General features: G+C 41.0%; 1 protein-coding gene across 2 annotated transcripts in view; it reads right to left on the bottom strand.

Moving 5' to 3' along the window:
• Positions 1-7,913: 7,913 nt before the first annotated feature.
• FAM81A (family with sequence similarity 81 member A) overlaps positions 7,914-27,413 on the bottom strand; it is an 85,302-nt gene continuing 65,802 nt past the window's right edge. For both annotated transcript variants that reach the window (XM_070377992.1, XM_070377993.1), the window contains exons 5-9: positions 25,241-25,370; positions 23,550-23,656; positions 15,552-15,687; positions 13,793-13,988; positions 7,914-9,463 (exon numbers count right to left, since the gene is read on the bottom strand). In XM_070377992.1, coding sequence (XP_070234093.1) covers positions 9,339-9,463; positions 13,793-13,988; positions 15,552-15,687; positions 23,550-23,656; positions 25,241-25,370 — 694 coding nt within the window. In that variant the 3' untranslated portion in view covers positions 7,914-9,338. The remainder of the gene's footprint in view (positions 9,464-13,792; positions 13,989-15,551; positions 15,688-23,549; positions 23,657-25,240; positions 25,371-27,413) is intronic.

Genomic DNA, 27,413 nt, shown 5'->3' with positions numbered 1-27,413 from the left:
CTCCTTCACCTGGCACCTCCCTTCCTGGAACTCCCTATTCCCAGCCCCTGCTTTATTTCCCTCCTTACCATCAACCGACCAGCTTGGCCTTTACTTGCCTATTCTTTTTTCTCCCCAGCCTCACCTCACACTAGGCTTGAAACTTTATAAAGGCAGAAGTTTTGGTCTGTTGCATTCATGCCACATCCCAGCTAGTGCAGAGTTGGCGCTGAGTCACCATCACGGTTATAGCTTGTCTACAGTACTGTCATGCGTCCTCACCTGCAAAGCCTACTTCTAATTTCTCTGGTTTCCCGTTCTAGAAGACGAGAGCTGAGCTCAAGGATCTCCAAGGGCTCTTCCACAGAGGAATTCTTTGGTTCTGGGTTCTTCCAACTGGAACACATTCCCTACGTGTGGAATCTAAAAAATAAAACAAACATGACTATAACAAAGCAGAAACAGACTTACAGATATAAAGAACAAACTAAGCAGTTACCAGTGGTGAGAGAGACCAGGGAACCCTGGTGGTCCAGCAGTTATGGCTCCATGCTTTCACTGCTGAAGGCCCAGGTTCAATCCCTGGTCAAGAAATTAAGATGGGCTTCCCTGATAGCTCAGTTGGTAAAGAATCCGCCTATAATGCAGGAGACTCTGTTTCAATTCCTGGGTTGGGAAGATCTGCTGGAGAAGAGCTGGGCTACCCACTCCAGTGTTCTTGGGCTTCCCTTGTGGCTCAGCTGGTAAAGAATCCGCCTGCAATGTAGAAGACCTGGGTTCGATCCCTGGCTTGGGAAGATTCCCTGGAGAAGGGAAAGGCTGCCCACTCCAGTATTCTGGCCTGGAGAATTCCATGGACTGTATAGTCCATGGGGTTGCAAAGAGTTGGCCACGACTGAGCAACTTTCACTTTCATTTTCAGTGGGGAAAGGGGAGGGGTAAGATAGCGGTAGGGAATTAAGAGGTACAAACTGCTGCTACAGGGATATATTGGACGGCAAGGGAATACAGCCAATGTTTTATAATAAACATAAATGGAATATAATCTTGAACCATTTTGAAACACTATGTGTACACCTGAAACTAATATTGTAAATAAACTATAGTGAAAGTGAAGTTGCTCAGTCATGTCCGACTCCTAGTGACCCCATGGACTGCAGCCTACCAGGCCCCTCCGTCCATGGGATTTTCCAGGCAAGAGTACTGGAGTGGATTGCCATATACTGCAATTTAAAAACAAGGTTTTCCAAAAGTTATTCTATTAGAAAAGACTATGATGCTAGGAAAGACTGAAGGCAAAAGGAGAAGGCAGCTGAGGATGAGATGGTTGGATAGCATTACTGACTCAATGGGCATGAGTTTGGGCAAACTCCAGGAGATAGTGGAGGATGGAGGAGCCTGGCATGTTGTAGTCCACAAGGTGGCAGAGTCAGACACAATTTATCAACTCATCAACAAAAAGAAGTTTCTATTCCCTCCACATGGAGGCAGCAAAGGACAGTGAAGGGCTGGCCAGGTGGCGAGCTCTCTCTAGGATGCCAGCAAGTGATGAGACGGAGCAAACATTTTCACCTCCTTCCATCCTGCTCCACTATGGCCTCCAGAGTCTCAGAAAGGAGTCAGAGCTTAGCTTTCTTTGTGTCCCCATCCTATCACCAAGGAAACTGGGTCACAAGTTTGAAAATTAGACCAGGCATGACAGTTAGGGATAAAAACAGACCAGAAGCCCTCTAAAGCAATTAGACGTCCCTGAGATAAGCTAATAACAATCATTGAGAAGTGAATTTAGCCACAAATTTCTAGACATCTGGGCAGGGCCGGGCTTAGGATGAGGTGAGTGAGCCCTCATCTCATTCACCAAGTGTAAGGAGAAGAGCAGCCCAAAGATAATAGTACTTTTGTGCAATATTTCTAAAAATAAAAATTAACCAAAAAACAACAAACACTATGATGCACAAAAGTAAAATATTTAATAAAATTACATAAAACATGTATATGGGGCACATAATTTTATTTCTGCCTCAGATCGAAAATAGCTTCATACAGCATGGTTTGAACATATTTTGTTCATTGTGCAATTTTTGGCATTATTTTTGATTTTTAAAAAACATTGCATTAACATACTATTTATCTTAATTACAGAGATTTTGGTGTCCCTTCATATTTTCCATTTTGGCTCACCCTAATTCCTGGCCTGCCAGGGGCTTCCCAGGGAGTGCTAGTGGTAAGAACTAGCCTGCGATGCAGGAGATGTAAAGAGACGCAGGTTCCATCCCTGGGTCAGGAAGATCCCCTGGAGAAGGAAATGGCAAACCATTCCAGTATTCTTGCCTGAGAAATCTCATGGACAGAGGAGCCGAGGGGTCACAAAGAGTTGGAAACAACTGAAGCGACTTAGCATGCATGCAGGCAACCCAGGCCTGCCAGGTCTGTCTCCCTAGGGGGCATCAGAGTCACTCAAGTCCCCTGGCTGACAAACTCTTGTAGGGCATCCTCCATGCCTGGGATGTCTTGTGAGAACCTGTCAGAGGCGCAGCACCCAGGTGGCAGCCCTGCCCCTTGGCTCACATGCGTTGGCTTTTCCCCCAGAGTCCAGCACCAGCCTCTGGATCCTTCTTGCCTCAGTCCAGGCAGCAGTATCTACTGATCAGAACTGCTAGACGAGACAAAACCATATAAGGACCTGGGAAATCATCTCTATCAGGGACAACTGATATAACGTTGTAAAGATGAGGCTGGAGGAAAATTCCAGATCCAAAGCTCATTTCAGGCTGACCAATGAAGGTACAGCGTTGTGGACAGAGATGTCAGTTGAAAAGATGAGGAAATTATTGCTGTAGATGAGGGCTATCTGATAAAACTTTCTGTGACAATGTAAATATTCTATATCTGCACAGGGCAATACTGTAGCCACTAACCACAGGTGGTTACTGAGCATGTAAAATAGGGCAAGTGCAATTGAACAACTGAGTTTTTAAATTTATTTAATTTGGACTAATTTGTATTTAAATTTGGGCTTCCCTGGTGGCTCAGCAGTAAACAATCTGCCTGCCAATGCAGGAACTGAACTTAGGTTCAGTTCGAGTCAAGAAGGTCCCCTGGAGAAGAAAATGACAACTCACTCCGGTATTCTTGCCAGGGAAATCCCATGGACAGAGGAGCCTGGTGGGCTACAGTCCATGGGGTCACAAAAGAGTTGCACACAACTTAGCAACTAAATAACAACATATTAAATTTAAATGGTTGACGTGACTAATGGCTATTGTATTACAGTGCAGTTCTAGAGCAGCGATCCTCAAACTTCACTTGCATTGGAATCTTCTGCAGGACTTTAGTTAAAGTAGACTGCTGAGTCCATCTCAGAATTTCTGACGCAGTAGGAGGTCTAGGGTTGGGCGCCAGAGGTTACATTTCTAACAACTTCCCAGGTGATGCCGATGCTGCTAGTCTAGAGACACACTGAGACCACAGATGCAGAAAGGATTATGATTCCAATAAGCTATGGGATTATTAAACCAATCACATTATGTTGTGGGTGTCGGCTAGCACATGTGCATGCTAACTTGCTTCAGTTCAATCGCTGTCGTGATCAACTGTTCACGACCCCATGGACTACAGCATGCCTGGCCTCCCTGTCCATCACCAATTTCCAGAGTTTACCCAAACTCATGTCCAATAATGGAGAAGGCAATGGCACCCCACTCCAGTACTCTTGCCTGGAAAATCCCATGGATGGAGGAGCCTGGTAGGCTGCAGTCCACGGGGTCGCTAAGGGACACGACTGAGCAACTTCACTTTCACTTTCCACTTTCATGCATTGGAGAAGGAAATGGCAACCCACTCCAATGTTCTTGCCTGGAGAATCCCAGGGATGGGAGAGCCTGGTGGGCTGCCATCTATGGGGTCACACAGAGTCAGACACGACTGAAGTGACTTAGCAGCAGCAGCAGCAGCATGTCCAATAAGTCGGTGATGCCATCCAACCATCTCATCCCCTGTCGTCCCCTTCTCCTCCTGCCTTCAATCTTTCCCAGCATCAGGGTCTTTTCCAATGAATCAGTTCTTCACATCAGGTGGCCAAAGTATTGGAATTTCAGCTTCAGCATCAGTCCTTACAATGAATATTCAGGACTGATTTTCTTTAGGATGGACTGGTTGGATCTCTTTGCAGTCCAAGGGTCTCTCAAGAGTCGCTTCAGTCATGTCCAACTCTTTTCAACCCTATGGACTGTAGCCCGCCAGGCTCCTCTGTCCATGGAATTCTCCAGGCAAGAATACTAGAGTGGATTGCCATTTCCTCCTCCAGGGGATCTTCCTGATCCAGGAATCAAACCTGTGTCTCTTATGTCTCCTGCACTGGCAAGCGGGTTATTTACCACTAGGGCCACCTTGGAAGCCTTGGAGCAAAATGGCAGCCTGGGCTTTGGAGAAAGATAAGACTCAAATCCCTGCTCCTGCTCTAATTAGCTGTATGACCTTCCATAATCACTCCATCACAAATGGAAATAATAGTACACACCTTATAGGGTAATTACAAAGATTAAACATGATAAGGTATATATGTCATTTGATGTTTTCAAGGTCATTCCCGGCTCTGAAAGTGTACTAACGAGACTATATATGTGGACAATGCAATTTGTAACATAATTTGTGACATTTCCACAAAATAATTCTGTCAAGATTTCTGAGTGTTGTTGTGTTAATTATTGTGTAAAACAAATTACCCTAAAATGCAGTGACTTCAAAAAGCACATATTTATTACCTGGCAGTTTCTGTGGGTCAAAAACTCAGATGTGGTTTAGCTGGGTATTTCTGACTCACTGTTTCCTTTGAGACTGTAATAAAACTGCTAGGGTTGCACTCTTACCTGAAGTCTTTATTCAGTGGTTGAGGAATCCATTTTTTAAAAAAAATATTCTTGTGGTAACTATACATAAAATTTACTATTCTAATCAGCTTTAAGGGTACAGTTCTGTGTCATTAAATACATTCACTGTTGTGTAACCATCACCACCATCCAACTCCAGAACTTTTTCATCTTCCCCACCTGAGACTCTGTATGGATTAGATATTAACTCTGTTTTCCCCACCACACACCTCAGCCCCTGGCAACTATGATGCTACTCTCTGTCCCTTTGACTTTGACTTCTCTAGGTGGCTCAGTGGTAAAGAATCCACCTGCCAACGCAAGAGATACAGGAGACACAGGTTCGATCTCTGGGTCGGGAAGATCCTCTGGAGAAGGAAATGGCAACCCTCTCCAGTATTCTTGCCTGGAGAGTCCCCATGGACAAAGGAGCCTGGTGGGCTACAGTCCATGGGGTCACAGAGAGTCAGACATGACTGAGCACGTGCACAGGTGCCTCATGCAAGTGGAGTCATAGGATATTAGCCCTTTTGTGACTGGTTTATTGCGCTTAGCATAGTGTCCTTGTGGTAGCATGTGTCAGAACTGTCTCCCTTCTTATGGCTGAAGAGTATTTCATTGTATGCATACACCAGGTTTTACTTCTCCATTCAACTGTCAGTGGACACTTGGGCTGATACAATCTATACACAAACAAGTCTCAAATGCCAACCAGCCACTTGGGCACAGCCCCGCCTGTTCTGCTTTTCAATTCCCAACTAGAACTCTGGGCTCTGCACCCTCAGCCTCCCTATCTACCTTTACCCTTCTTCACCTGGAGTCTGTCTTTCCCAGCTCTGATCCATGGATAAGACCAACAACTTAAGGATCTGCCCTGCCCTTCCCCACACTTAGGGACTGTCCCCACGCTGATCTTAACAGCTTCATCCTGGTTGTACTGTTCTTTCCTGTCTCAGGCTAGGATATCACTTTCTTCAGAGATTAATCACTGCCCATACAGTCCCCACAGATAATGGGACACTTTGGACCAAAACAGGGACCCCCATATATTTCCTGTCTCACCACCAATATTAATCCCCCAGGCCCATCAAACCACTTGATACCCAATATTGCATAAATTACTTCAGCATTTTGAAAGTGATAAACCAGCTCCTTCTTTTATTATAATTTCCACTCTACAGATAAGAAAAATGAGGCTCAGTGAGGTTAAGAGAACTGCCCAAGGTCACACAGCAGTAACAGAAAAACTCCCCATAGTTACCACTGAGCTCCCAGGATGTCCTGAGTGGTATGTGATTGTTTTTTTTTTTTTTTTTCAGGCTGAAAGCCTAGTGGGATGACCACAATTTAGAGGGGTCTGTCTTTCTTATTCTGTCTGCTATGTACTCACCCAATACAACCCATCCCCAAATGCACAGAGCCACTACCTTGGACATCTAAAGACAGGGGATGAAATGCCTGTGATACTATAGTCCTGTGGCGTCAACTACCCCACCTTCACTGAAACCACCAGAGGAAGACATCTGACCAAGCAAAGGTAGTAAGACTGCCTCTCCCATGGGCTGTGCTCTCCGAATCTGTGACCCCATGGACTGGGGCTACTCTGTCCATAGAATTTTTCCAGGTAAGAATATTGGAACAGGTTGCCATTTCCTACTTCATGGGATCTTCCCGACCCAGGGATCAAACCTGTTTCTCTTCCATCTTCTGCATTGGCAGGTGGATTCTTTATCACTGCGCCACCTGGGAAGCCCTTGGAATTGGAGCATTAAAATGCAAAAGGACTCAAGACGGCAGAACTGTAAGGTTACACAGAGATGGGGTTGGAGTCAGTGGTCTGGCAAGTCCAAGTTATGTGGGAAGCAAGGCTGTATCTTTAGAGGTAGGGGAGTGCACTGGTTAGGCATCCAGACTGTGGAAGTAAGCTGCCTGGTTTGGATCATGGCTCCCACTTACCAGCCGCAGGATTTTGGGGAGGTTGCTTCGCCTTTACGTGACTCAGTTTTCTCATCTGTAAAATGCGGAAACAAACAGTATTCAACTCCATGCACTATTGTTATAATTAAATGAACAAATACCCACCAAGGTCGCAACGTGGGCATACCACACATGCTGGGAACTGCCCGCTGCCATTAGTTCAGAGACGAGACGGCACCCAGAGCTCCGGAGACCCAAGGATGGAGCAGCTCCCTGTGACTTTCCAGGTCCCAGCAGCTCTGCCAGGACTCAGAGCACTTTACTGCAACCACCAAAATGTTTCCCCAGGAAGCAAGATTTCCTACCGTATTTTACCCTAATTTACCGCCCACGAAAAGGCTTTTAAGAATCATACACCACATTGATTTGGAAGTTTTATTCTTTTTATTGCAAATTTCTGGTAAAGGAAAGTACAGGGAAGCTGATTCTCATTTAAACTTTGGTGAAAAGAGGACGTGGAGCTTAGGGACTCACAACACGTGAGTCACCTGGGGGCCTCTGACGCGTGCGGCTGCCTGCATCCCCTTGCAGAGCTTCTGACTTAGCTGGTCTGGGGGAGCAGCCCAGGCACTGACAGCTTTTTGAAGTGCCCAGGTGATTTCAATCAGCCAGAGGGGAGAATCCCCGCCGAACTCCCGAGAGGGGGACAGAAGCATCACCTGGTCAGGTCACCCCTTGACCTTGGTCCCGCCAGTTCCCCTTCTCCCAGGTGTGACGTGTGCTGATTCCTCCTCCTCGGGGCCCCCAGAGGAGAAAGATGCTTGAGGAGCCGAGGCTGTCTGTGCTGGTCTGTGCTTAAACCAGGAGAACTGTATAAACACGGTTACTTGATCACAAAGAGAAACTCACTTTGTAATTGCAAAAGAGCATTAACTTTTTTTTTTTTTTTTATTGTTAAGTGGAAGCAGTCTTCCTGAATAGAGATGGGAAGATCTGTGACAAAATAAGGAAATATATGTTGGATGACATATTCTTTGTATGACTTCTCAGGTACAAATTAAAAAGAAAAAACTTTGTCAAGCCATTGAGGGTAAACTATTATGTACTTCAGCAGCATAATTTATATGGGTAAACAGTAATAGCCAGTTACAGATTTCATTCACGATTTATTCTAAAATAGAAAATGCTTTAATTTTCCTGAGTCCTTGGCAGACAAAAAAACAGTTTTTAAAATTTTCAAAGTATTCCTGTTTGCTTTTTCTTGGGTACCCTCACAGTTCGGAATGGCACGTGTCTCACTGTTAGTTGTTACATATACAGGTGAACAGATACCACTGGTGCCAATTTCCAACGACTAATCAAATATGGCGATTGAAAAAAAACACCCATCATCTACGAAATTGCTCAAAATGAACATTTCTTGACATTGTTATAAATGCAGTATCAATTTGATTTTCTGACCATACAAAAGTATGAATTTCTATTCCATTAATGATACTGAATGATTAACATCATAACAGTGATAAAATTTTTAAAACATTTAAAAAATACATAGGATCCCGTTTTTACATCATAATTCTGATGTGCTGTTGTGCCTTCTATTTTGTCTGCAAAACTTCTATAGGGTACAGTGCACTGATGTGATAAAACCAAGGCACAAAAATACAGCTACAATAATTGTATATAAACCTTTAGCACTCTGTGCCAATTTTGGAAAAATTTAGAGAGGAGATCAAAAAGCTTGAAAGTTTTTCACATCCCATATGATTAATGAACAATCAATTATGTAATACACTATTACCACCATTCCATTATTGAATATATGGCTATCACTATATAGGCTGTGGATAATTGAAAAAGCTTTCAGTATTAAAACCTGGTATAACTAGGTGGCTGATACAGATAATTGTGCCTTGCATTATCTAGTAACTGTCTTAAGTTTCCATTTTAATTTGTAATCTATATGGCAGTTATCAATTTTTAAACTATTTTCACTGCATAAGTGGTAGATTCTTTTCCCAAATGTTAAATCCCCTCCCCCTACAAAAGACAGAAGATTTACAAGAAGAGAACCAATATAAGAAATGCACAGACAACAATAATAAAATCCAAATATGGACTCAAAGGTTGAATTCTAATCCATTAAAACATTCTCTAAATTTAGTGAGGAGCAACACATTCCCAAGATGATTCATTAGTTTCTTAATTTAAAAAAATCACCATGACATTTTCAAGAGTAAAGTCTTGGCTAGAGAGCATCATGAATCAAAGGGAAACTGCTAAGTCTTTTCATTCATAAAATGAAAGGGATAAAAGCCTTTTAAAATCCAGGGAAGGAAGGATTATCACTTGAATTTAGGTAAGTGGAATAAAGTGGTAAAAATTGTATGTAATCCTTTTAAAGAAGAGTGTTTTCAAGATTCAAGGTAAACATTTAGACCCATGAAAACATTTCTTGGCACATGCACACCATGAATAGAACAATCCTGAATGTAGTGACAGCCTGGCTACAGAGGTATCCAGCTTCTGGCCCCACTGGCAAAACCACCTTTGAGGTCCATGTCCCGAGTCCCTTCACATGGGAGCTTCTGGCTTCTGCATCTGTTGGATTTGCTTCTGTAGCTGGTCCTTGTCCAGCTTCATCTTGGCTTCGAGAACTTGCCTGAGGGATCCTATGCTTTCATAGATGGCGGTAAACCCTTTAAGAAAGGGTAAATTTCACAAGAGTTAGTATTAAAAAACAACAACAACAACAACAATGCTGTATCAAATCCTACAGCAGATACTACTGCTTGATTTGGGCAAAAATTATCAATAGATTCTCAAAGTACTGGAATAAAAGTTTAATGGGAAACAGAATATTTACATAGTTTCACAGTGTCTCCCTACAGATACCAAGGGAAACATGAAATATTACCATAGAGAAATATGACAGACACCACTTTAACCAAGGGTCAAAGCTATCTTCACCAACACTGGGAGGATCCAACATTACGTACCCCTGATGAGGAATTGGAAAGAAGCCTGGGCTCTGCACGCTAAGATAGACCACCTCAGCGCTGTCTGCACCTAAGTGCTCTCTGACTCAAGAAGCTAAATTCTGTGTCTCCCTTAGTAGGATGCTCATGGTCTTCTTTCTTCACATTGATTTTGGAGAAGGGATTTCAGTACTGCTTCATGACATCATTACTGGAAGTAGAGTCCTTCAGTTTCAGTCTGCTAAAAGATCAAGCCCTGAGCCTCTGGAGTGGGAGCACTGACTCTAAGACCCTAGACTATCAGAGAACTCCTAACCTTTTAGGGAGTATCAAATAGTGAGAACTCCCACAAAGGAAACCACTTGAACACAAGACCTGACATCACCCAACCACCAGTAGCACCCTGTGCAGGACGCCTCATCCAAACAACAGACAAGACAAAAATACAAACCCAATCCTCAGCATTCAAGATTACCACGTCACTCAGCCCTGCCCATCAGAGGAAATAAAAAAAAAAAAAAACTCAGCACAAATCTCACCCTATGTGTAGCTTACACAAAACTGGACCAAATTTAGGAGGGGAGAAACCAAAAGGAAGAAAGAATTCAACCTTGAAACCTAGGAAAAAGAGACCTCAAACACAATAAGTTTTTAAAAAAAATGAAAAGCAGAGAAATAATGCATAATTGAAGGAACAAACTTAAACACAGAAGTCCAAATAAAGAGGAAATAAGCAAACAACCTGAAAAAGAATTCAGAATAATGATAGTAAAGATGATCAAAAACCTTGAAAATAGAACGGAGAAAATGTAAGAATCAATTAACAAAGACCTAGAAGAATTAAAGAATTAGCATACAGAGATAAACAACACAATTACTGAAATTAAAAATACTCTAGAAAGAATCACTAGCAGAATATCTGAAGCAGAAGAATGGATTAGTGAGCTGGAAGATAAAATTGTGGAAATAACTGCTGGAGAGCAGAATAAAGTAAAAAGAATTAAAAGAGCTAAGGATAGTCTCAGAGACCTCTGGTAAGATATTAAATGCACCGACATTTGAATTATAGGGGTCCCAGAAGAAGAAGAGAATAAGAAATGGTATGAGAAAATTTTGAAGAGATTATAGTTGAAAATTTCCCCAACATGGAAAAGGAAATAGTCAATCAAGTCCAAGAAGCAAGAGTCTCATACAAGAGAAACCCAAGGAGAAACACACCAAAACACATACTAATCAAACTAACAAAGGTTAAACACAAAGAAAGAATATTAAAAGCAGCAAGGAAGAAGCAATAAGTAACATACAAGGGAAACTCTATGCATTTAACAGCTGATCTTTCAGCAGAAACCTGGCAGGCCAGAAGGGAATGGCAGGATATAATTAAGGTACTGAAAGAAAAAACCCTGGGAAGGACACATCACTTCTGCAGCATGTCTGTCCAAAACACACAACCTGAATCGAATTAAAAAGAAGCAAGAAGACCGAAACGGTGGGACATTTCACAAAATACTGGCCTGTGTTCTTTAATGATGACAACATTACTGTGAAATTGATGCAGATTAAGAGAGACTAGATAAGCAACGTGGTAACTAAATATGATGAAGTGATTCTGGATGAGAACCTGGACTGGGGATGGCTTGCTACGTAAAGGAAACAATGGTGAAATTTGAAAACTGAATATTGAAAAATGTCAATAGTACATAGTAGGATACTTGTTTAGGGCTCCCCCAGTGGCTCAGTGGTAAAGAATCCGCCTGGCAATGCAGGAGAGGAAAGTTCCATCCAGGCTTGTGAAGATCCACTGAGGAAGGAAATGCAACCCACTCCCGTATTCTTGCCTGGGAAATCCCATGGACAGAGGAAACGGGCAGGCTACAGTCCATGGGGTCAGAAAAGAGTCGGATACAACTTAGTGACTAAATAACAACACAGTTGTTTAAGAGAATGTCCTTGGCTGATTTATGTCGATGTATGGCAAAAACTACCACATTATTGTAAAGTAATTATCCCCCAATTAAAATAAATAAATAATTTTTTAAAAAAGAGAATGTGCTTGTTCTGAGGGTATATACTTTGAAATTACAAAGGGGTAAAAAGGTATTCTGGCTTCTGCAACTTACTCACAAATGATTCAGGGAAAATTATATTCATCCACATTCATACATACATATACATTAAGCAAATTTCAAAATGTTAACAATTGCTGAATCTAATTGAAAGATGTATAGTTTTTGGACTAGTCTTACGGTTTTTCTAAATTTGAAATTACTTCAAAATAAAAAGCAAAATAGAAAAAAAAACCCAATAAAATTCATATTATTCTGTATTTCTATTGGTTTTTAATATCTTATTTACCAGAGAGGTATTAATACATCTTTTGTTACCCAAATATTACAGACTGAAGACATTTCAATGTTCACTTACATAACAAATCACCAGCCACAACAAAAAACTCCTGGTCGATAACGTGTTAAAATAAATGTCAAAATTATCTTGCCTTCCTTAGCAAATTTAGAATTTTCTCTCAAAAAATTTTCTTTATGCAACAATTCAAGAAAAAGAAGTATAAAAATTACTTATTAAATATTCCCTAGCAGACCAGTAGTTAGGACTGGACACTTTCACTGCAGAGGGCCCCAGATTAATCCCTGGTCAGAGAATTAAGGTACCCCAAGTCATGTGGCACAGACAAAATAATATATATATCCTACATGTATAGAAAGATACTATACATAAAAAAGACTTCTGGATAATAGAAGGGTTTTTTAAAATACATTTTGTGTTTTATGATTTTCCACTAAGAAATCTGTTTTCATAACAAGAAAAAGTAAATGTTTTTAATTTTTTAAAGGCTCATATGCATTTCTTATCACCATCTCATTAACCACCAATGAAATAGTCAAATATCATACTCTACTAGCCCAAAAGACCAAGAAAGAAAATTCACTTTTATCTCCACAAAGTTCTAAAAGTCATAAATTTAATGGCAGCGTCTCTTTAAATAAACTAACTTGCAGTAGTTAAATAAGCAAGTAAGTGTTAGCCGTCTAGTTGTGCCCAACTCTTGAGACTCCATGGTGGTTACAACAAAATTATTCTTGGGATGGGGCTACTTTTCTTCTCATGTGGCCAAAATAGAACAATTCCATGAAGAAAATTCACAGAACCAGAGGAACAGGAAGGAATCAGGAGATAATTTAGTTCCCCTTCCCATACTACCTGACTGTCTTCTCCTTCCTGACCATGGTCAACCAACCTTCACTTAAATACTTTCAGTAAAGAACTCCCAGGCTCACAAAGCACCCGTGTCTTTCTAAGACTTCTAACTGTAGACACTTCTGCTTTATAATATGTATTCAGGTAACTTCTGATTATTGGTCCCAGTTCTGTATTCTAGAGTTCAGAGTATAAATCTAATCCCTCTCGGGACTTCCCTGATGGTGCAGTGGCTAAGACTCCAAACACCCAATGCAGGTGGCCTGGGTTCAATTCCTTGTCAGGGAACCATATGCCACAACTAAAAGATACTGCAAGCTGCCACCAAGAGCTAGGGCGGCCAAATACATAAAAATTTAAAATGTAAATCTAACACCTCCTTTATCTGGCAGCACTTTAGAACTTGAAATCAGCTCTGACACTGTCTTCCTAACAAGTGTGGAAGAATGAGCCCTGTGGGCTTCTGAGCAGAGGAATACCATTCACTGCCATGGTGGGATACTGCCAGCAGTATAACATAAGCCTTCAAAGGCCTCTCAAAGATATATGCTTATTTCTGAGGCATACTGACCTTGGCTATGATCAGAAAAGAATCTGCAGATGGCACTGAAGCTATGTATGCAAGCTAAGCAATTTTAGGTTTGTTCGCCTGTCTCTCGAGGTCTATCTGTTTTCATGTCCTTGAAGTTGAAGCAATATTTTAGTTCTACTTGGAAAATTACCTAAGGACATTCCATTATCCAGGTCTGTATGTAGTTGTGGGGGAATACTAATTAGTTGACTTTTAGATCATACAGAAAATGAAGCACAAGAATTGTTTTCTTATTGACCTACCTGCATCAACTTCCGCTTTCATTTCCTTCATGTCTTCGGTCATCTGTAACTCAAGCTTGCTGATCCGCCCATGCACCTTCTCCTCCTCTTGTTTTGTCCTCTGTACCTCCATATTCTTCTTCTGACTCTCTTCTATTTTGTCCAGTCTGGCTGACATCTGGCTGAGCTTTTTCTCCATGTCCCTTTCACTGGCTCCCTGAGATCCATGATAAGAATGGCACGTGATTACTCCAAAGAGTCTGCATTGCATTCACATCAGTCATAATATCATCATTTAAGAACAATCTGCAGAGAACAGAATCAAAAAGGTTGCTTGATGCTCACCCCAATATCCACTCTCCCCTTTTTCCATAACAGATCTCCAGTTTTCAGCTGGGTATAAGGGCACTCAGAATAAAGATTACCTTTTCTATTGTCTCTTGAGTTTGGTGTAGCCATATGATTAAGTTCTGGGTAATGAGACATAAGTATAAACATACGTGGCAACTTCTAGGAAAACTTAAAAAAACAAAAATAGCTGAGACATTAATAAAAAAAACCTCTTCTTTCTTTCTTCTGTTCCTGGAATTCAGATGTAATGGCTGGAGCTCTAGCAGCCATCTTGAACTATGTATGCAAGGGTCACTCTCTAGGACTGGTAGAGACTTAAGCCAGAAAGATCATGGGTCACTGAGGACTGATGAGCTACCATAACAGCCCTGCAATCCCTATACCCAGACTTCTCTTATGTGAAAGATAAATAAGCTTCTATCATATTAAAGTCACCATTATCCTGGAGTTTGTTAGTTATTAAGGCACCTCAGATGTAAAAATAGTGATCCAAAGACACAGAAGACTACAAATCAATCAGCAGATCTGATAAAAATATGGAGACATGTAAAGAAACAGTTCAAACAGAACATTTTCTTTCCTTTTCTCTCCATCATGCTTGGTTCTTATGAGAATCTGGGTCTGCGGGCAAGCTTTAGAGGCCAGGACTACAGATACCAAGCTGTAAGTGGGCTAAAGCATAACAAAACTCTCGTGATGTGCCCAGTGCACAGTTTGCAATTCAACAGCTCGGCATCAAGAGAGAGCAGAGCCAGAGATGCAATCTACACCAGTCACTTATGCTCCATCAAAGTCCAAGGGAGAGGAAGCAGTGCAAGAAAAGAGAAGGGAGAGGGAGGTCAGGCTAGATAACCAAATCAAAAAGCATTTGCTTTCCAAGTCCTGATACTGAATACTATAAATGCAAGGCTTTCTGGGTATGGTTTTTGAGCACTTCTGCAAACCTTAGGCCTACAGGAGAGTAGGGTGAAATGAGAAGGAAGAAAACTGGATTCTGTTTAGATGTTGCCCTGTGACCCCTCATGCTGGGTTTATAATGTGATGGAGGGGCCTGGGGGGAGAAATCTAGTCAAGGCGGCTTTGACCAGACCATGAAACTAAAACTAAGATGAAATATGTAATTGCTATTTTTATTTGGAAATGCAGCTGGACAACTTGGTTCTTTAAGGTCTTGATTTGGATTTGTCTTAGTTGAAAGTACTGAAATTTTCTATTATTTTTCTTTGTTAATCAAAACAAGTCAAAGTGCTCTGTCTCTTTATAACAAAGAATCAGTATGAACCATGGAAAGAGATTATAAGGCAAGAAACAACCATTAACAGCTTAATGTAATGCTAAATAAATCAAACATACGTTACAAGGTATTATTCAAACATTACAGGTCTCACCGAATAACTTAACTATGTTATGGTTGAACATCAATACCTACACTGTTTTCCTTAACAACCAAGGAGAGCTGATCGATTTTCTGCAAAAGTTCTTTTTCTATCCGTTCTTGTTCCTGTTGCAACCAATTCCGCGCAGATAAAATCTGGTTACTGAGTTCCTCGATTGTACCTTTAAATCTAAAACAAGAAAAATTAGCTGTTATACATAAAACAACTTTAAAATGACATCAAACAACCTCTGTCTCTATCAAATCTCTTGGAAATACGTAAGCATTAAATTCAGTTTACTGAGAATTACACATTTACCTTTTTCAGAATTGCACTTGGCACTAAATTGAGAAGGAAGGAGAAGAGGAGGATATAACAGAAAAGCGCCTGATAGCACTCCCACCCGTGCAGGCCCGGCAGTGTGCGTACCAAGGCGTCACATGCAGAGCCGCTCCAAGCGCCTACCTCTGCAGCTTAAAAGGCCCAGGCCACTCCTGGCTCAAAGGACACAGTAGCCTGGCTCTCTTCTAGGCTCCTCCTTGCCCAGGAAGGACTCTTTCTCCTTCTCCAACTTTTCTCCCAGGACTGGAGCCTGGATCCCTTTCTCTCTTATGTTCTGCAAATTGCTCTTGTCCCATAAAGATATTTCTTAGTTTAAATCAAAGAGAGAATTTTTTAAAAACTCAAATTTCCATTCCTATAGTCCTCTCCCTTTCCAAATACCTTAAAATAACATCCCACTGCCTCCCCATTTGAATTATTTTTATTATGAAAACAATAAAAGTACACAAGAATATATGTGACTTAACAATAAAAATAATAAAATGTATACCCCCCCTGTGGTATAAGTCCCCAATTCTCTGCAATATCTGTTCTCCTCTTCTTCCCTATTAAGAAATCCTCAAGTGTGACCTGAGTGTGCAACTACCTAGTTAAGACCACACTTATCAGCCCTCCTGGCAGCTATGTGTGGCCATATGACTAAGTCAGGCAATGGAACATGCACTGAAGTGATAAGTACACTTCCTGGTCATATCATCAAAAACAAAGCTTCTCAGCCTTACATGGGCAGGAAGTCAAGCCAGCAGCCCTGCCCAACTGTGGAGACCCACCTGACCTGGGGGCCTGACCACAGAGCACAGCAGCTTTTATGAATTCATTTATTCTAACAGTTCTTTGAGGGAGTCTTTAGAGTTTTCTCTATAAGATAATATCTGCAAGCAGGGATAACTTTGCTTCTTTTTTTGTTTTGAATGTCTTTCATTTCTTTTTCTTGTTTAGCTGCTCTAGCCAGGACTTTCAGCACTATATTGAATAGAAGTGCTGAGAATGGGTATCCTTGTCTTACTTCTGATATTAGAGGAAAAGCTTTCAGAATTTCATCACTGAGTATTATGTTAGTTGTGGGCTTGTCATATGTGCCTTTATTATGTTGAGATACATTCTATTAATATACTCAAATTGTTGGGAGTCTTTATTATGATGTTGAATTTTGTCAAATGCTTTTTCTGCATCTGAGATGATATCGTTTTTATCCTTCATTCTGTTAATGTGATGTATCACACTGATTGACTTGTATATATTGAAACATCCTTGCATCTCAGGGATAAATTCCACTTGACCACGGTGCATGATTCTTTTAAAATGCTGTTGAATTGGTTTGTTAGCATTTGCAAGTATGTTCCTCGGAGATAATTGGTCAATAATTTTCTTTTCTTGTAGTGTCTATCTGGTTTTGTTATCAGAATAATGCTCCTCGTAAAATGAGTTTGGAAGTGTTTTCTTCAACTTTTTGGAAGAGTTTGAGAATGACTGGCATTAATTCTTCTTTAAATGTTTGATAGAATTCACTCATGAAGCTATCTGGTCCCAGACTTTTTCTTTGTTGAGAGATTCTAGATTATTGATTTAATCTCCTTACTCATCATTGGTCTGTTCAATTTTCTATTTCTTCATGATTCAGTCTTAGTAGCCTGTTTCTGGAGTTTATTCATTTCTTCTAAGTTATCCAATTTGTTGACATACAATTGTTCGTAGCCGTCTCTTATGATCCTCTGTATTTCCGTGTTGTCTGTTGTAGTAGTTCCTCTTTCATTAATAATTTTATTTATTTGAACCCTCTTTTTGTTTTGGTTAGTCTAGATAAAGTTTTGTCTCTTTGGCTTGACAATTACTTTTTTTATTTTCCCCCATTTTTTTCTGTTGTTTACTATTCTCTCATTTATTTCTGGCCTATCTTAATCATTTCCTTCTTCCTGCTATCTTGGGCTTAATTTGTTCTTCTTTTTCTAAAATTCCTTGAGGTATAAAGTCAGGTTGTTTATTCAAGGTCTTTCTTTTTTCTTAATGTAAGGATTTAACACTGCAGATTTCCTCACAGAACTGCCTCTGTGGCATCCCATAAGTTTTGGTGGACTTCCCTGCTGGCTCAGATGCCTGCAATGCAGGAGACCTGGATTCAATCCTGGGGTTGGGAAAATCTCCTGGAGGAGGGAATGGTAACCCACTCCAGTATTCTTGCCTGGAGAATTCCACAGACAGAGAAGCCTGGTGGGCTACAGTCTATATATGCTGTGTTTCCATTTTCATTTGTTTCAAGATTTTTTAAAATCTTCCTTTTGATCTTCTTTGACCCCACTGGTTGTTCAGGAATGTGTTGTTTAATTCCACATATTTGTGAGTTTTTCAAATTTACTCCTGTCATTAATTTTTAGTTTCATACCACTTTGGTTTGAAAAGCTACTTGACATGATTCGATCTAATTTCTTAGGACTTATTTTGTTGCCTAATATATGATCTATCCTGGGAATGTTCTGTGTGTACTTCAGAAGAATATGTATTCTGCTGCTGTTGGATGAGATGTTCTATATCTGTTGGTTAGGTCTCTGGTTGGGGAGGGCTATTGCTCATGCTCTGAAGTACAGGTGGAGGGAGACTGTTGACTGGGCTCAATGGTCATGTGATTCTACTGGCTGGACTTTCAGCATAGGAAGGGCTGCTGGCTGGGCTGCACAGTCAAATGGAGCCACTAACTGAACTCTGCCATTCCCTCTGGTCAGGTGGGGTCACTGTGTTCCCTGGTAGGGTGGTTGGACCCCCATGATAGGGCTTAGGCTCCACAGTTGGGTAGGGTGCTAGCTGTGCACCACTGGTAAGGAAGGTCACTGGCCAGAATCCCTGGTCAGGCAGGGCCACCAGCTGTACTGTGAAGTCAAGTGAATCCGGAGGCTGTGCTTGTGGTTGAGTGGGATTGCTATCTGGGCTCCCTAGTCAGGTAGGGTCACAGGGCATGTTCTGCTTTTAGGAAGTGTTGTTTGTTGGGTTCCTTGCTAGGGCAAGGCCAAAGGCTCTGCTAAGCAATAAAGTGGGGTAATAGGCTAGGTTCCACTTCTAGGTAGAGTTACAGGCTGGACTCCAAGGCACCTGGGTCACTGTTGGTCTCCTTGGTCAGGGAAGTTACATTTTACTTTCAGTGACTATATTTTCTAGAAGCCCAATTTGGTTGGTTGTCAATTTTGACTTTTTATTTTTTGGCCACACCATGTGGCCTGTGGGATTTTAGTTCCCCAACTAGGGATTGAACCCAGGCCCTCAGCAACAAGAGCACAGGGCCCTAAACACTGGACTACCAGGAAATCCCCCTGACTGTTCATTTTTGGTAAGCTCTTATTCCTTTGTCATATTTTCAAAAAGTGTGTGTGTGAATACTCACACATTCACATACATACATATATACACACACAACCACTTTATCCAATAATTCCTATATATGCAGTACTTAGGAGTCTGATTCTGCTTATTGTTGTTTCTTCTCACTTTATTATTTATGTGACTTTTTTTCCTTGTGTTGGTCTATAATTTCTGATTTTCATTTATGTTCCTTAGAACTTAATTTGCCTGCGGGGAGCCTTGAAGACTGCATATTTGTATTTGCTTCTGCCAAGCATCTTAGGCCACTACCAGAGATCATTCTAAGATAAAATATCTATTCTGGTTTCTTCAAATTGGTTGGGTAATGTGAACTCTAAGTCTAAATCCACATAAAGGTTGTACTGTGGTTTAGAATTTTTTAGGAATATCTTTTACACTTCTACTCAGAATCAAGACTAAGACAGGTAAGTTTCTTTATGAATTCTCTGCAGAATGTTTTTGTTTATTTTTTCCCTAGTTCATTCAACCAGGGTTCTACCTTTGCGTCTCTAATCTGTCTTTCTCCCCCACACAGGCCCCAGGCTTAGTACCCTTTCCTCTGTGAACAGCCTTTGTGTCTAGACTTCTGGACTTTAAATTGTAGGAAGAAAAATAAAGATGTTCATGTCTGCTGACTAGTAATATCTGCTAGGGAGAAAATTCACAGAAAAAAAAAAAACTAATATGTTTATTTTCTTCCTGTACGATGGAAGGAAGGGGACAGGAGATCTTTCTGCACTTGGCAAGCTTGTAGGATCTATGAGAAAGAGTAACATAACTCAGGAATGATATAAGTACAGATAATTAGAGGAAAGGAAACATGGTTTCTGTAAGGGAATTCCTGTTAAATCATCAATGACCTTGAAATGGTATTAAGCATGGAGATAGTGAGAGAGAAGAACCAGAAGAATGATTAATTTAAAATTTCCAGAGACTTCCCCTGGCAGTGCAGTGGTTAAGACTCTGTGCTTCCACTGCAGGGGTAAGGGGTCTGACCCCTGGTCAGGGAACTAAAGTACCGTATGCCTCATGGTGTGGCCACAAAAATAATAATGATAACAAAAAATTGTCACAAATCTCTAACAAAGTCAGCTTCTAACAAATGTAATAGTCAAATACAAACATACATAAATAAACATATATGGTCACTATGGGCTCTGCTTTGGCAGGAAATTTGCCAAGCTTATGAAGATTCACGACAGGGAAAAGTATATGGTTCTATGATTGAGCAGAAGAGCAGCAGATGAGTTTCGTTGGGGGCAAATCCAGTTTAAAGTGTCACTGAAACACAATGCAAAGTGTAACACCACACAGTGTCCTAACGAGACAGCTCAGCTTCCCCCCTGCACAGACCTCTCTCATCTAAACGCCTACAGTGCCCCCAATCCACAACTCGGCTTCAGCGCCTGTGATCCATCTTCCAGCTGCAATCAAGACCATTTAAAAAAATAACATAAATTGACTATATCACCCTACCTGCTTAAAATCCTTTGGTGGCTTCTTATTGCTCTAGGGAAAGAAACAGCAAGTCCTGACTGTGTGAAGTCCTGTGCGCTGGCCTGCCTCCCCTCTAGCCTCACTCCCACCCTCAGGCTCTGTCCCAGCCCCTTGTGCACTGTGCATATCCCTCACGTCACACTTCTCGCACGACAGGCTCTTCCATCTCCTGGGTCCTCACCGCACTGTTTACTTTGTTGTTCAGCCGCTAAGTCAAACCCAACTCTTTGCGACCCTATGGACTGAAGCATGCCTGGCTCCTATGTCCTCCACTGTTTCCTGGAGTTTGCTTAAACTCTGTCCATTGGATTGATGATGCTGTCTAACCATCTCCTCCTCTGCCGCCCCCTTCTCCTTTTGCCTTCAATCCTTCCCAGCATCAGGGTCTTTTCCAATGAGCTGGCTCTTCACTTCAGATGGCCAAAGTACTGGAGCTTCAGCTTCAGCATCAGTCCTTACAATGAATATTCAGGATTGATTTCCTTTAGGATTGATGGGTTTGATCTCCTTGTAGTCCAAGGGCTAGTGAATGCCATTCATTCTTCAGCTCTCACTCAGAACACCACCTGCTCAGGAAGGCCCTACAACCAGGCCTCTGTCACTCACCCCAGCAGCATTACTGTATTTGTTTCCCCCAGCTGTTGTGACAAATCACCATACATTTGGTGGCTTAAAACAACACATTTATTCCCTTTTGGTTCTGAAGACCAGAAGTCTAAATTCAGTCTCACTGGACTAAAGTTGGGGCGTGAGCGGAGGCAGTCCCTTCTGAAGGCTCTGAGGGGAGAATCATTCCCTTGCTTTTTTCAGCTTCTAGTGACTGCCTGTCTTCCATGGCTTGTGGCCCCCTTCCCCACCTTCAAAGCACATCACACTACAATCTCTGCTTTCATTGTCACATAGCCTTCTCTCCTGATTCTGACCCTCCTGCCTCCGTTTTACAGGGACTCCAAAGATTACATCAATAATGATGATACAGATGACATTACTCATCTTAAGACCCTTAATTTAATCACATTTGCAAAGTTTCTATTTGCCATTTAATGTGCCATAACTCAGCAGCGGCCACAGGACTGGAAAAGGTCAGTTTTCATTTCAATCCCAAAGAAGGGCAATGGCAAAGAACGTACAAACTACTACACAATCGCACTCATTTCACATACTAGCAAAATAATGCTCAAAATTCTCCAAGCTAGGCTTCATCAGTACGTGAACTGAGAATTTCCAGGTGATCAAGCTGGATTTAGGAAAGGCAAAGGAACCAGAGATCAAATTGCCAACATCCGCTGGATCATAGAAAAAGCAAGAGAATTCCAGAAAAAAATCTACTTCTGCTTCATTGGTAATGCTAAAGCCTTTGACTGTGTGATTCACAACAAACTGTGGAAAATTTTTAAAGAGATGGAAATATCAGACCACTTGACCTGCCTCTTGAGAAATCTGTATGCAGGTCAGGAAGCAACAGTTAGAACTGGACATGGAACAACAGACTGGTTCCAAATAGGAAAAGGAGTATGTCAAGGCTGTATATTGTCACCCTGCTTATTTAACTTATATGCAGAGTACATCATGTGAAATGCTGGGCTGGAGGAAGCACAAGCTGGAATCAAGATTGCTGGGAGAAATATCAATAACCTCAGATAGGCAGATGACACCACACTTATGGCAGAAAGTAAAGAAGAACTAAAGAGCCTCTTGATGAAAGTGAAAGAGGAGAGTGAAAAAGCTGGCTTAAAACTCAACATTTAAAAAACAAAGATCACGGCATCTGATCCACCACTTCATGGCAAATAGATGGGGAAACAAAGGAAACAGTGACAGACTTGATTTTCTTGGGCTCCAAAATCACTGCAGATGGTGACTGCAGCCATGAAATTAAAAGACGCTTGCTCCTTGGAAGAAAAGCTATGACAAAACTAGACAGCATATTAAAAAGCAGAGACATTACTTTGCTGACAAAGGTCTGTATAGACAAAGCTATGATTTTTCCAGTAGTCATGTATCGATGTGAGAGTTGGACCATAAAGAAGCTGACTGCAAAGAATTGATGCTTTCAAACTGTGGTGTTGGAGAAGACTCTTGAGAGTCCCTACAACTGCAAGGAGATCAAACCAGTCGATCCTAAAGGAAATCAATCCTGAATAGTCACTGGAAGGACTGATGCGAAAACTGAAGTTTCTTTGGCCACCTGATGTGAAGAACTGACTCACTGGAAAAGACCTGATGCTGGGAAAGATTGAAGGCAGGAGAAGGGGACGACAGAGGATGAGATGGTTGAATGACAACACCGACTCAATGGACATGAATTTGAGCAAGCTCTGGGAGACGGTGAAGAACAGGGAAGCCTGGCATGCTGTAGTCCATGGGGTCACAAAGAGTTGGAATGGTTGAGTGATGGAACAACAACAATGCCATAACATATTCACGGGAATTAGAACATGGTGATATTTGCAGGAACCATTAATCAGCCTGCCGCAACCATGTATCTTTCCTTCAAAACATGTATCACCATTTAGTAATAACATAGCATGCACTCATTTAAGTGATTATTCCATTAACATTCATCAACTCCCTAGACTATCAGCTCCCCAGGGGTAAAAACAAAGCCTGTTCTTCTTCAGATTCTCAGCACCCAGACCATGTTCATCTAGGCCCAGAAATATTTATTGGATGAATAGATGGATTATTATCCAGTCACTAAAAACAATAATTAGCAAGGTAAAGTGGTAACAGGCTACAAGGAAACTTTCCCTGTGAACTTCCATTATGGTTTTCACTTTGTACAATAAATAAAAATCAAAAGGGAAAAAACTGTAGTATAAAGAACATCAACCATAACAGATTTTTCTAAGTTGATTACTCACTTAGTATCCAAAAGCTGAAGCTGGTGGTTACTATCTCTGTGGGACATCTTCAGTTTGGTGCTTTGTTCTGATATTGACAAGTCCACTCTGTTTAAAAGCTGAGAGATCTGGAAAAGACACTTCGCTTGTAAATACCATATCAAACCTTTTCAGAGCTAATTTCAAAAAACATTAGTGACATGTATTCTCGTCCATGGCATTAAATTCAATCTAATGTAATAAATTCATTTAGGAGTCCACCTAATCTCTCTACTTCCATTTCTTTTACACACACCCATCAAAAGTCAAGACCAGGGGCGTTTCCTGGTGGCCTAGTGGTTAAGATTCTGGGCTTTCACTGCTGTGGTCCAGGTTCAATCTTTGGTCAGGGAACTGAGATCCCAACAAGCTGCAGGACATAGCCAAAACAAATATCAAGACCAGCAGCACTGCCAAAATATTCATCATGTAGTGAGCACTCAACTACAGGTCTGTGTTGAGCAAGCCCAGCTCCTGCCCAGGACCAAGACTTCCACCTGCTGGCATAAAATAGAAGTCATTTTTACCTTGGAATTTCTACCGTTAGTGTGGCTACTAGTCATAAAGGATGGAATTCTTATCACTTACAAAACCTATTAGGTCTCAGATTTACCTCCAGATGCAGGTTAAGTTATCAGGAAACATAATTTTTCGGCTTCCCAGGTGGGGCTAGTGGTAAAGAACCCACCTGCCAATGTTGTTGGCATTGGCATGTAAGAGATGCAGGTTCAATCCCTGAGTTAGAAAGATCCCCTGGAGCGGGTATAGCAAACCACTCCAACATTCTTGCCTGCAGCATCCCCATGGACAGAGAAGCCTGGTGGGCTACAGTCCATGGGGTCGCAAAAAGTCAGACATGATTGAGAGACTAACACTTTTTTTTTTTTCATTCTAATAAAAGGGGGTACCTAGTCAATTTATTGGATTAGACATATTTGTGTCCCAGCTGCCTCCAATAAGGATCCAAAGCTGTTTCTGTAAAAAAATTAATTATTATAAAACCATGAAGTGCAATTCTCCAGGCAAGAATACTGGAGTGGTCTCTCTTCAAATGCAGAACAGCAAGTAAAACAGACATTGTAGAGAAAGTCCTAGAAGACAGGCCCCATTACGGCAAAGGAAAACTTCTAAGTAGCCAAAAAACAAACTGTGAAATGCCAAGAATTCTGCTTTAAGAAATTAACCTGTGAATTGCAAGGTAGAATACTCTGAAATTTATAAGCTAGCAACCCTCTAGCTTTGTTCTAATCTTTTCCCATATACAAACTATGTGATGAGGCAGCCCATAAATCCTATGAATAAACTATCTCCTGAGTCCAAAATTGGGATTAGTGGCCTGTAAAAGCCTGTAAAACAACACTTTTATCACTTACCTGTCTAAGACATGGTTTTGGAAATATAAGTTAGAATTTCTGGAACATATTGTTTGAAGAATGAGGGAAAAGAATACTTAAAATTAGGAGTGTACTGACAATCTTGGCATTTTGGTTGCATTCTTACAAAGGGCCACTCCAGTGAAATAGAAGGAGGAGGAAGAAGAGGGATGCTTATGCTGAGTGCCCTGACTAGTTTCTCCTGCAGGAAATAATTAAACCCATGTTATTCTTAGATAAGAACAAATACCCACTTTCAAAAAGCTACCTAAAAAAAAAGCTACCTGAAACAGGTCATACCTGTCCCTCTGCGTCTTTGATTTTTGTTTCCAAGATAAGTTTGGCAGCTTGCTGTTCTTTGTTCAAGTGCTGGAGGCCCTCATAGGTTGTTTTGTGCTCGGCAGAGAGTCTGGCTATGCTGGCGTCACATCTATCCAGATAAACAACAAAGGAAATTCTTATCAAAATTTTAAAACATGTGCTGAAGCTTCCTTGCATACTACAAGGTGCATGATCCCACTCAGAGAAACTACACTATGAATCATCCCTTTTAACAGAGATTTGGATGAATTCAGAGAGCTGCTCACATTATGGTTTTTAAGTTAAACCACAGGGATGTTGCTCAATAAGACTAGAGATGTAACAACACAACAAGGCTTTACAATGCTCATCAGTACAAAAGTGAATATGCAGTGAGAGCCCAGTAGCAAAAAGCTTACAGAGTGAGCCAGATGTGGTCCGTCACTCTACAGTGCCACCTCTACCTCTCAAGTTCAGGGCCTCTGGATTTTGGAGGCAACTTCTACCACATCTGAAAGTTTTATTCCCATTTTACGAAACCACCGGTATATGTGCTTTGAGTGTGCTCCAGAGCACGGGAAAGTTCTGCAGCTGGTCCCAGGTACTCTGTCCTTGAGCCTTATGACTTGGCAGTTCTAAAGGTATGCAAAGTATCTGTGATAGATAATCTGGGCCATGAAGCCTCTGTCAAACCCTAATAGGGGAGTCACAGAATGACCTCCTAGGAATCGAGAGCAAAGTCATGTCCTGTTCCAACACAATCATTCCTGCTTTAAGAAGGACCTGCCAGCTTGCTACTGGGCTCCAGTAGACACGACATGCCTAAGCAGGGGCCACTGGGGGACCAGGCAATCTGGGCAGCCCATTACGAACACCAAGCCCCAGACGTGGGCACACAGGCAGGACGCTATCTTGGAGGGGAAGGAATATGTAGACATCAAGCCTAATGGTCCTAAAGGCAGAAGTAAATTACATGAGCCTGGACTCCTGTGGCTTCTATTCTTACTACTGCCAGCTTTCCTTCCACTCACATGTATGGCCTCAGATCAATTGAGCTTAAAATACATACGTATTAGGTACTCAAAAATGAAAGATAGATTAACATCCATCACGAGAACTCTATTTTTTTTTAAGTAGAGGTTAAAATAAAGAATAAGCGGTTAAGAGAAAAAAATTAGAAATCCTAAAAATAAGCTACAATTTTCTTAGTAGACCTGACAAACACTAAACATGATTGAAGATAAAATCAGTGAATTTTAAGAAAGTAGCAAGGAGCCTGCTCAGAATGCACCAAAGCCAGACAGAGACGCAAAACATGAAAAAATAGTGAAGAAAGATAGAGGACAAATAAAGGGATGCTAACATAAGTCAAAGGGAGGTTGAAGAATTTTAAAAAGAAAAATGGAGAGAATGGCAAAGAAGCAATATTTCAGGGGCTGTAGATTTGCTAAGACTGAAGAAAGACATGAGTTTTAAAGTATTTGTCCATGGAATTTTCCAGGCAAGGGTACTGGAGTGGGTTGCCATTGCCTTCTCTGAGTCAATGAATACCAAGTGGCATAAGTAAAACTAAACAGACTACGGTGAAATTCATATAACCCAAGATAAAGATAAAATCTTAAAAGCTACCAAATATCAAAGACAAAATGATTTTTTGACTGACTATAGGATTGATAGCACACAACACACACCAGAAGACAATAAATATCAGAAGATATTGGAGAAACAGCGTCTAAGGATTGAGGGGAACAAATCCATCATACAAGAATAAGTGCAAAATAAAGACGTTTCAGACATACAAAGATTAAGAAATGCATCGCCCACACACTCATATTGAAAAAGTCATTAAATAATGAATTCAGTAAGAAGAAAAGAACACCCAGAGAGAAGGAGTAGGATGCAAGAAACAACAAACTGAGAAAATTTTTGGAAAATTTAATTTTTTATAGACTCTGAAAAAAGTAAGCTACCAGCTCAATTACTTCAAACTTCTTGAGATTTTACTTGGTAATGACTCACATTTTCTCTAAGTTGAACAACCTGTTTAGCTTAATCATTTGACTAAAATGCTATAATCCTCTTTGGAAATAACAGAAAATGTATTAGGATAAAAAAATTTTAATACTGATAAAAATATTTTTAATATTTTGAAACACAATCTGAAAAACTGCAT

The sequence above is a fragment of the Bos mutus genome, chromosome 10 (assembly GCF_027580195.1).
Source record: "Bos mutus isolate GX-2022 chromosome 10, NWIPB_WYAK_1.1, whole genome shotgun sequence".
Lineage (NCBI taxonomy): Eukaryota > Metazoa > Chordata > Mammalia > Artiodactyla > Bovidae > Bos > Bos mutus.
This window is presented reverse-complemented; position numbering and strand designations above follow the sequence as displayed.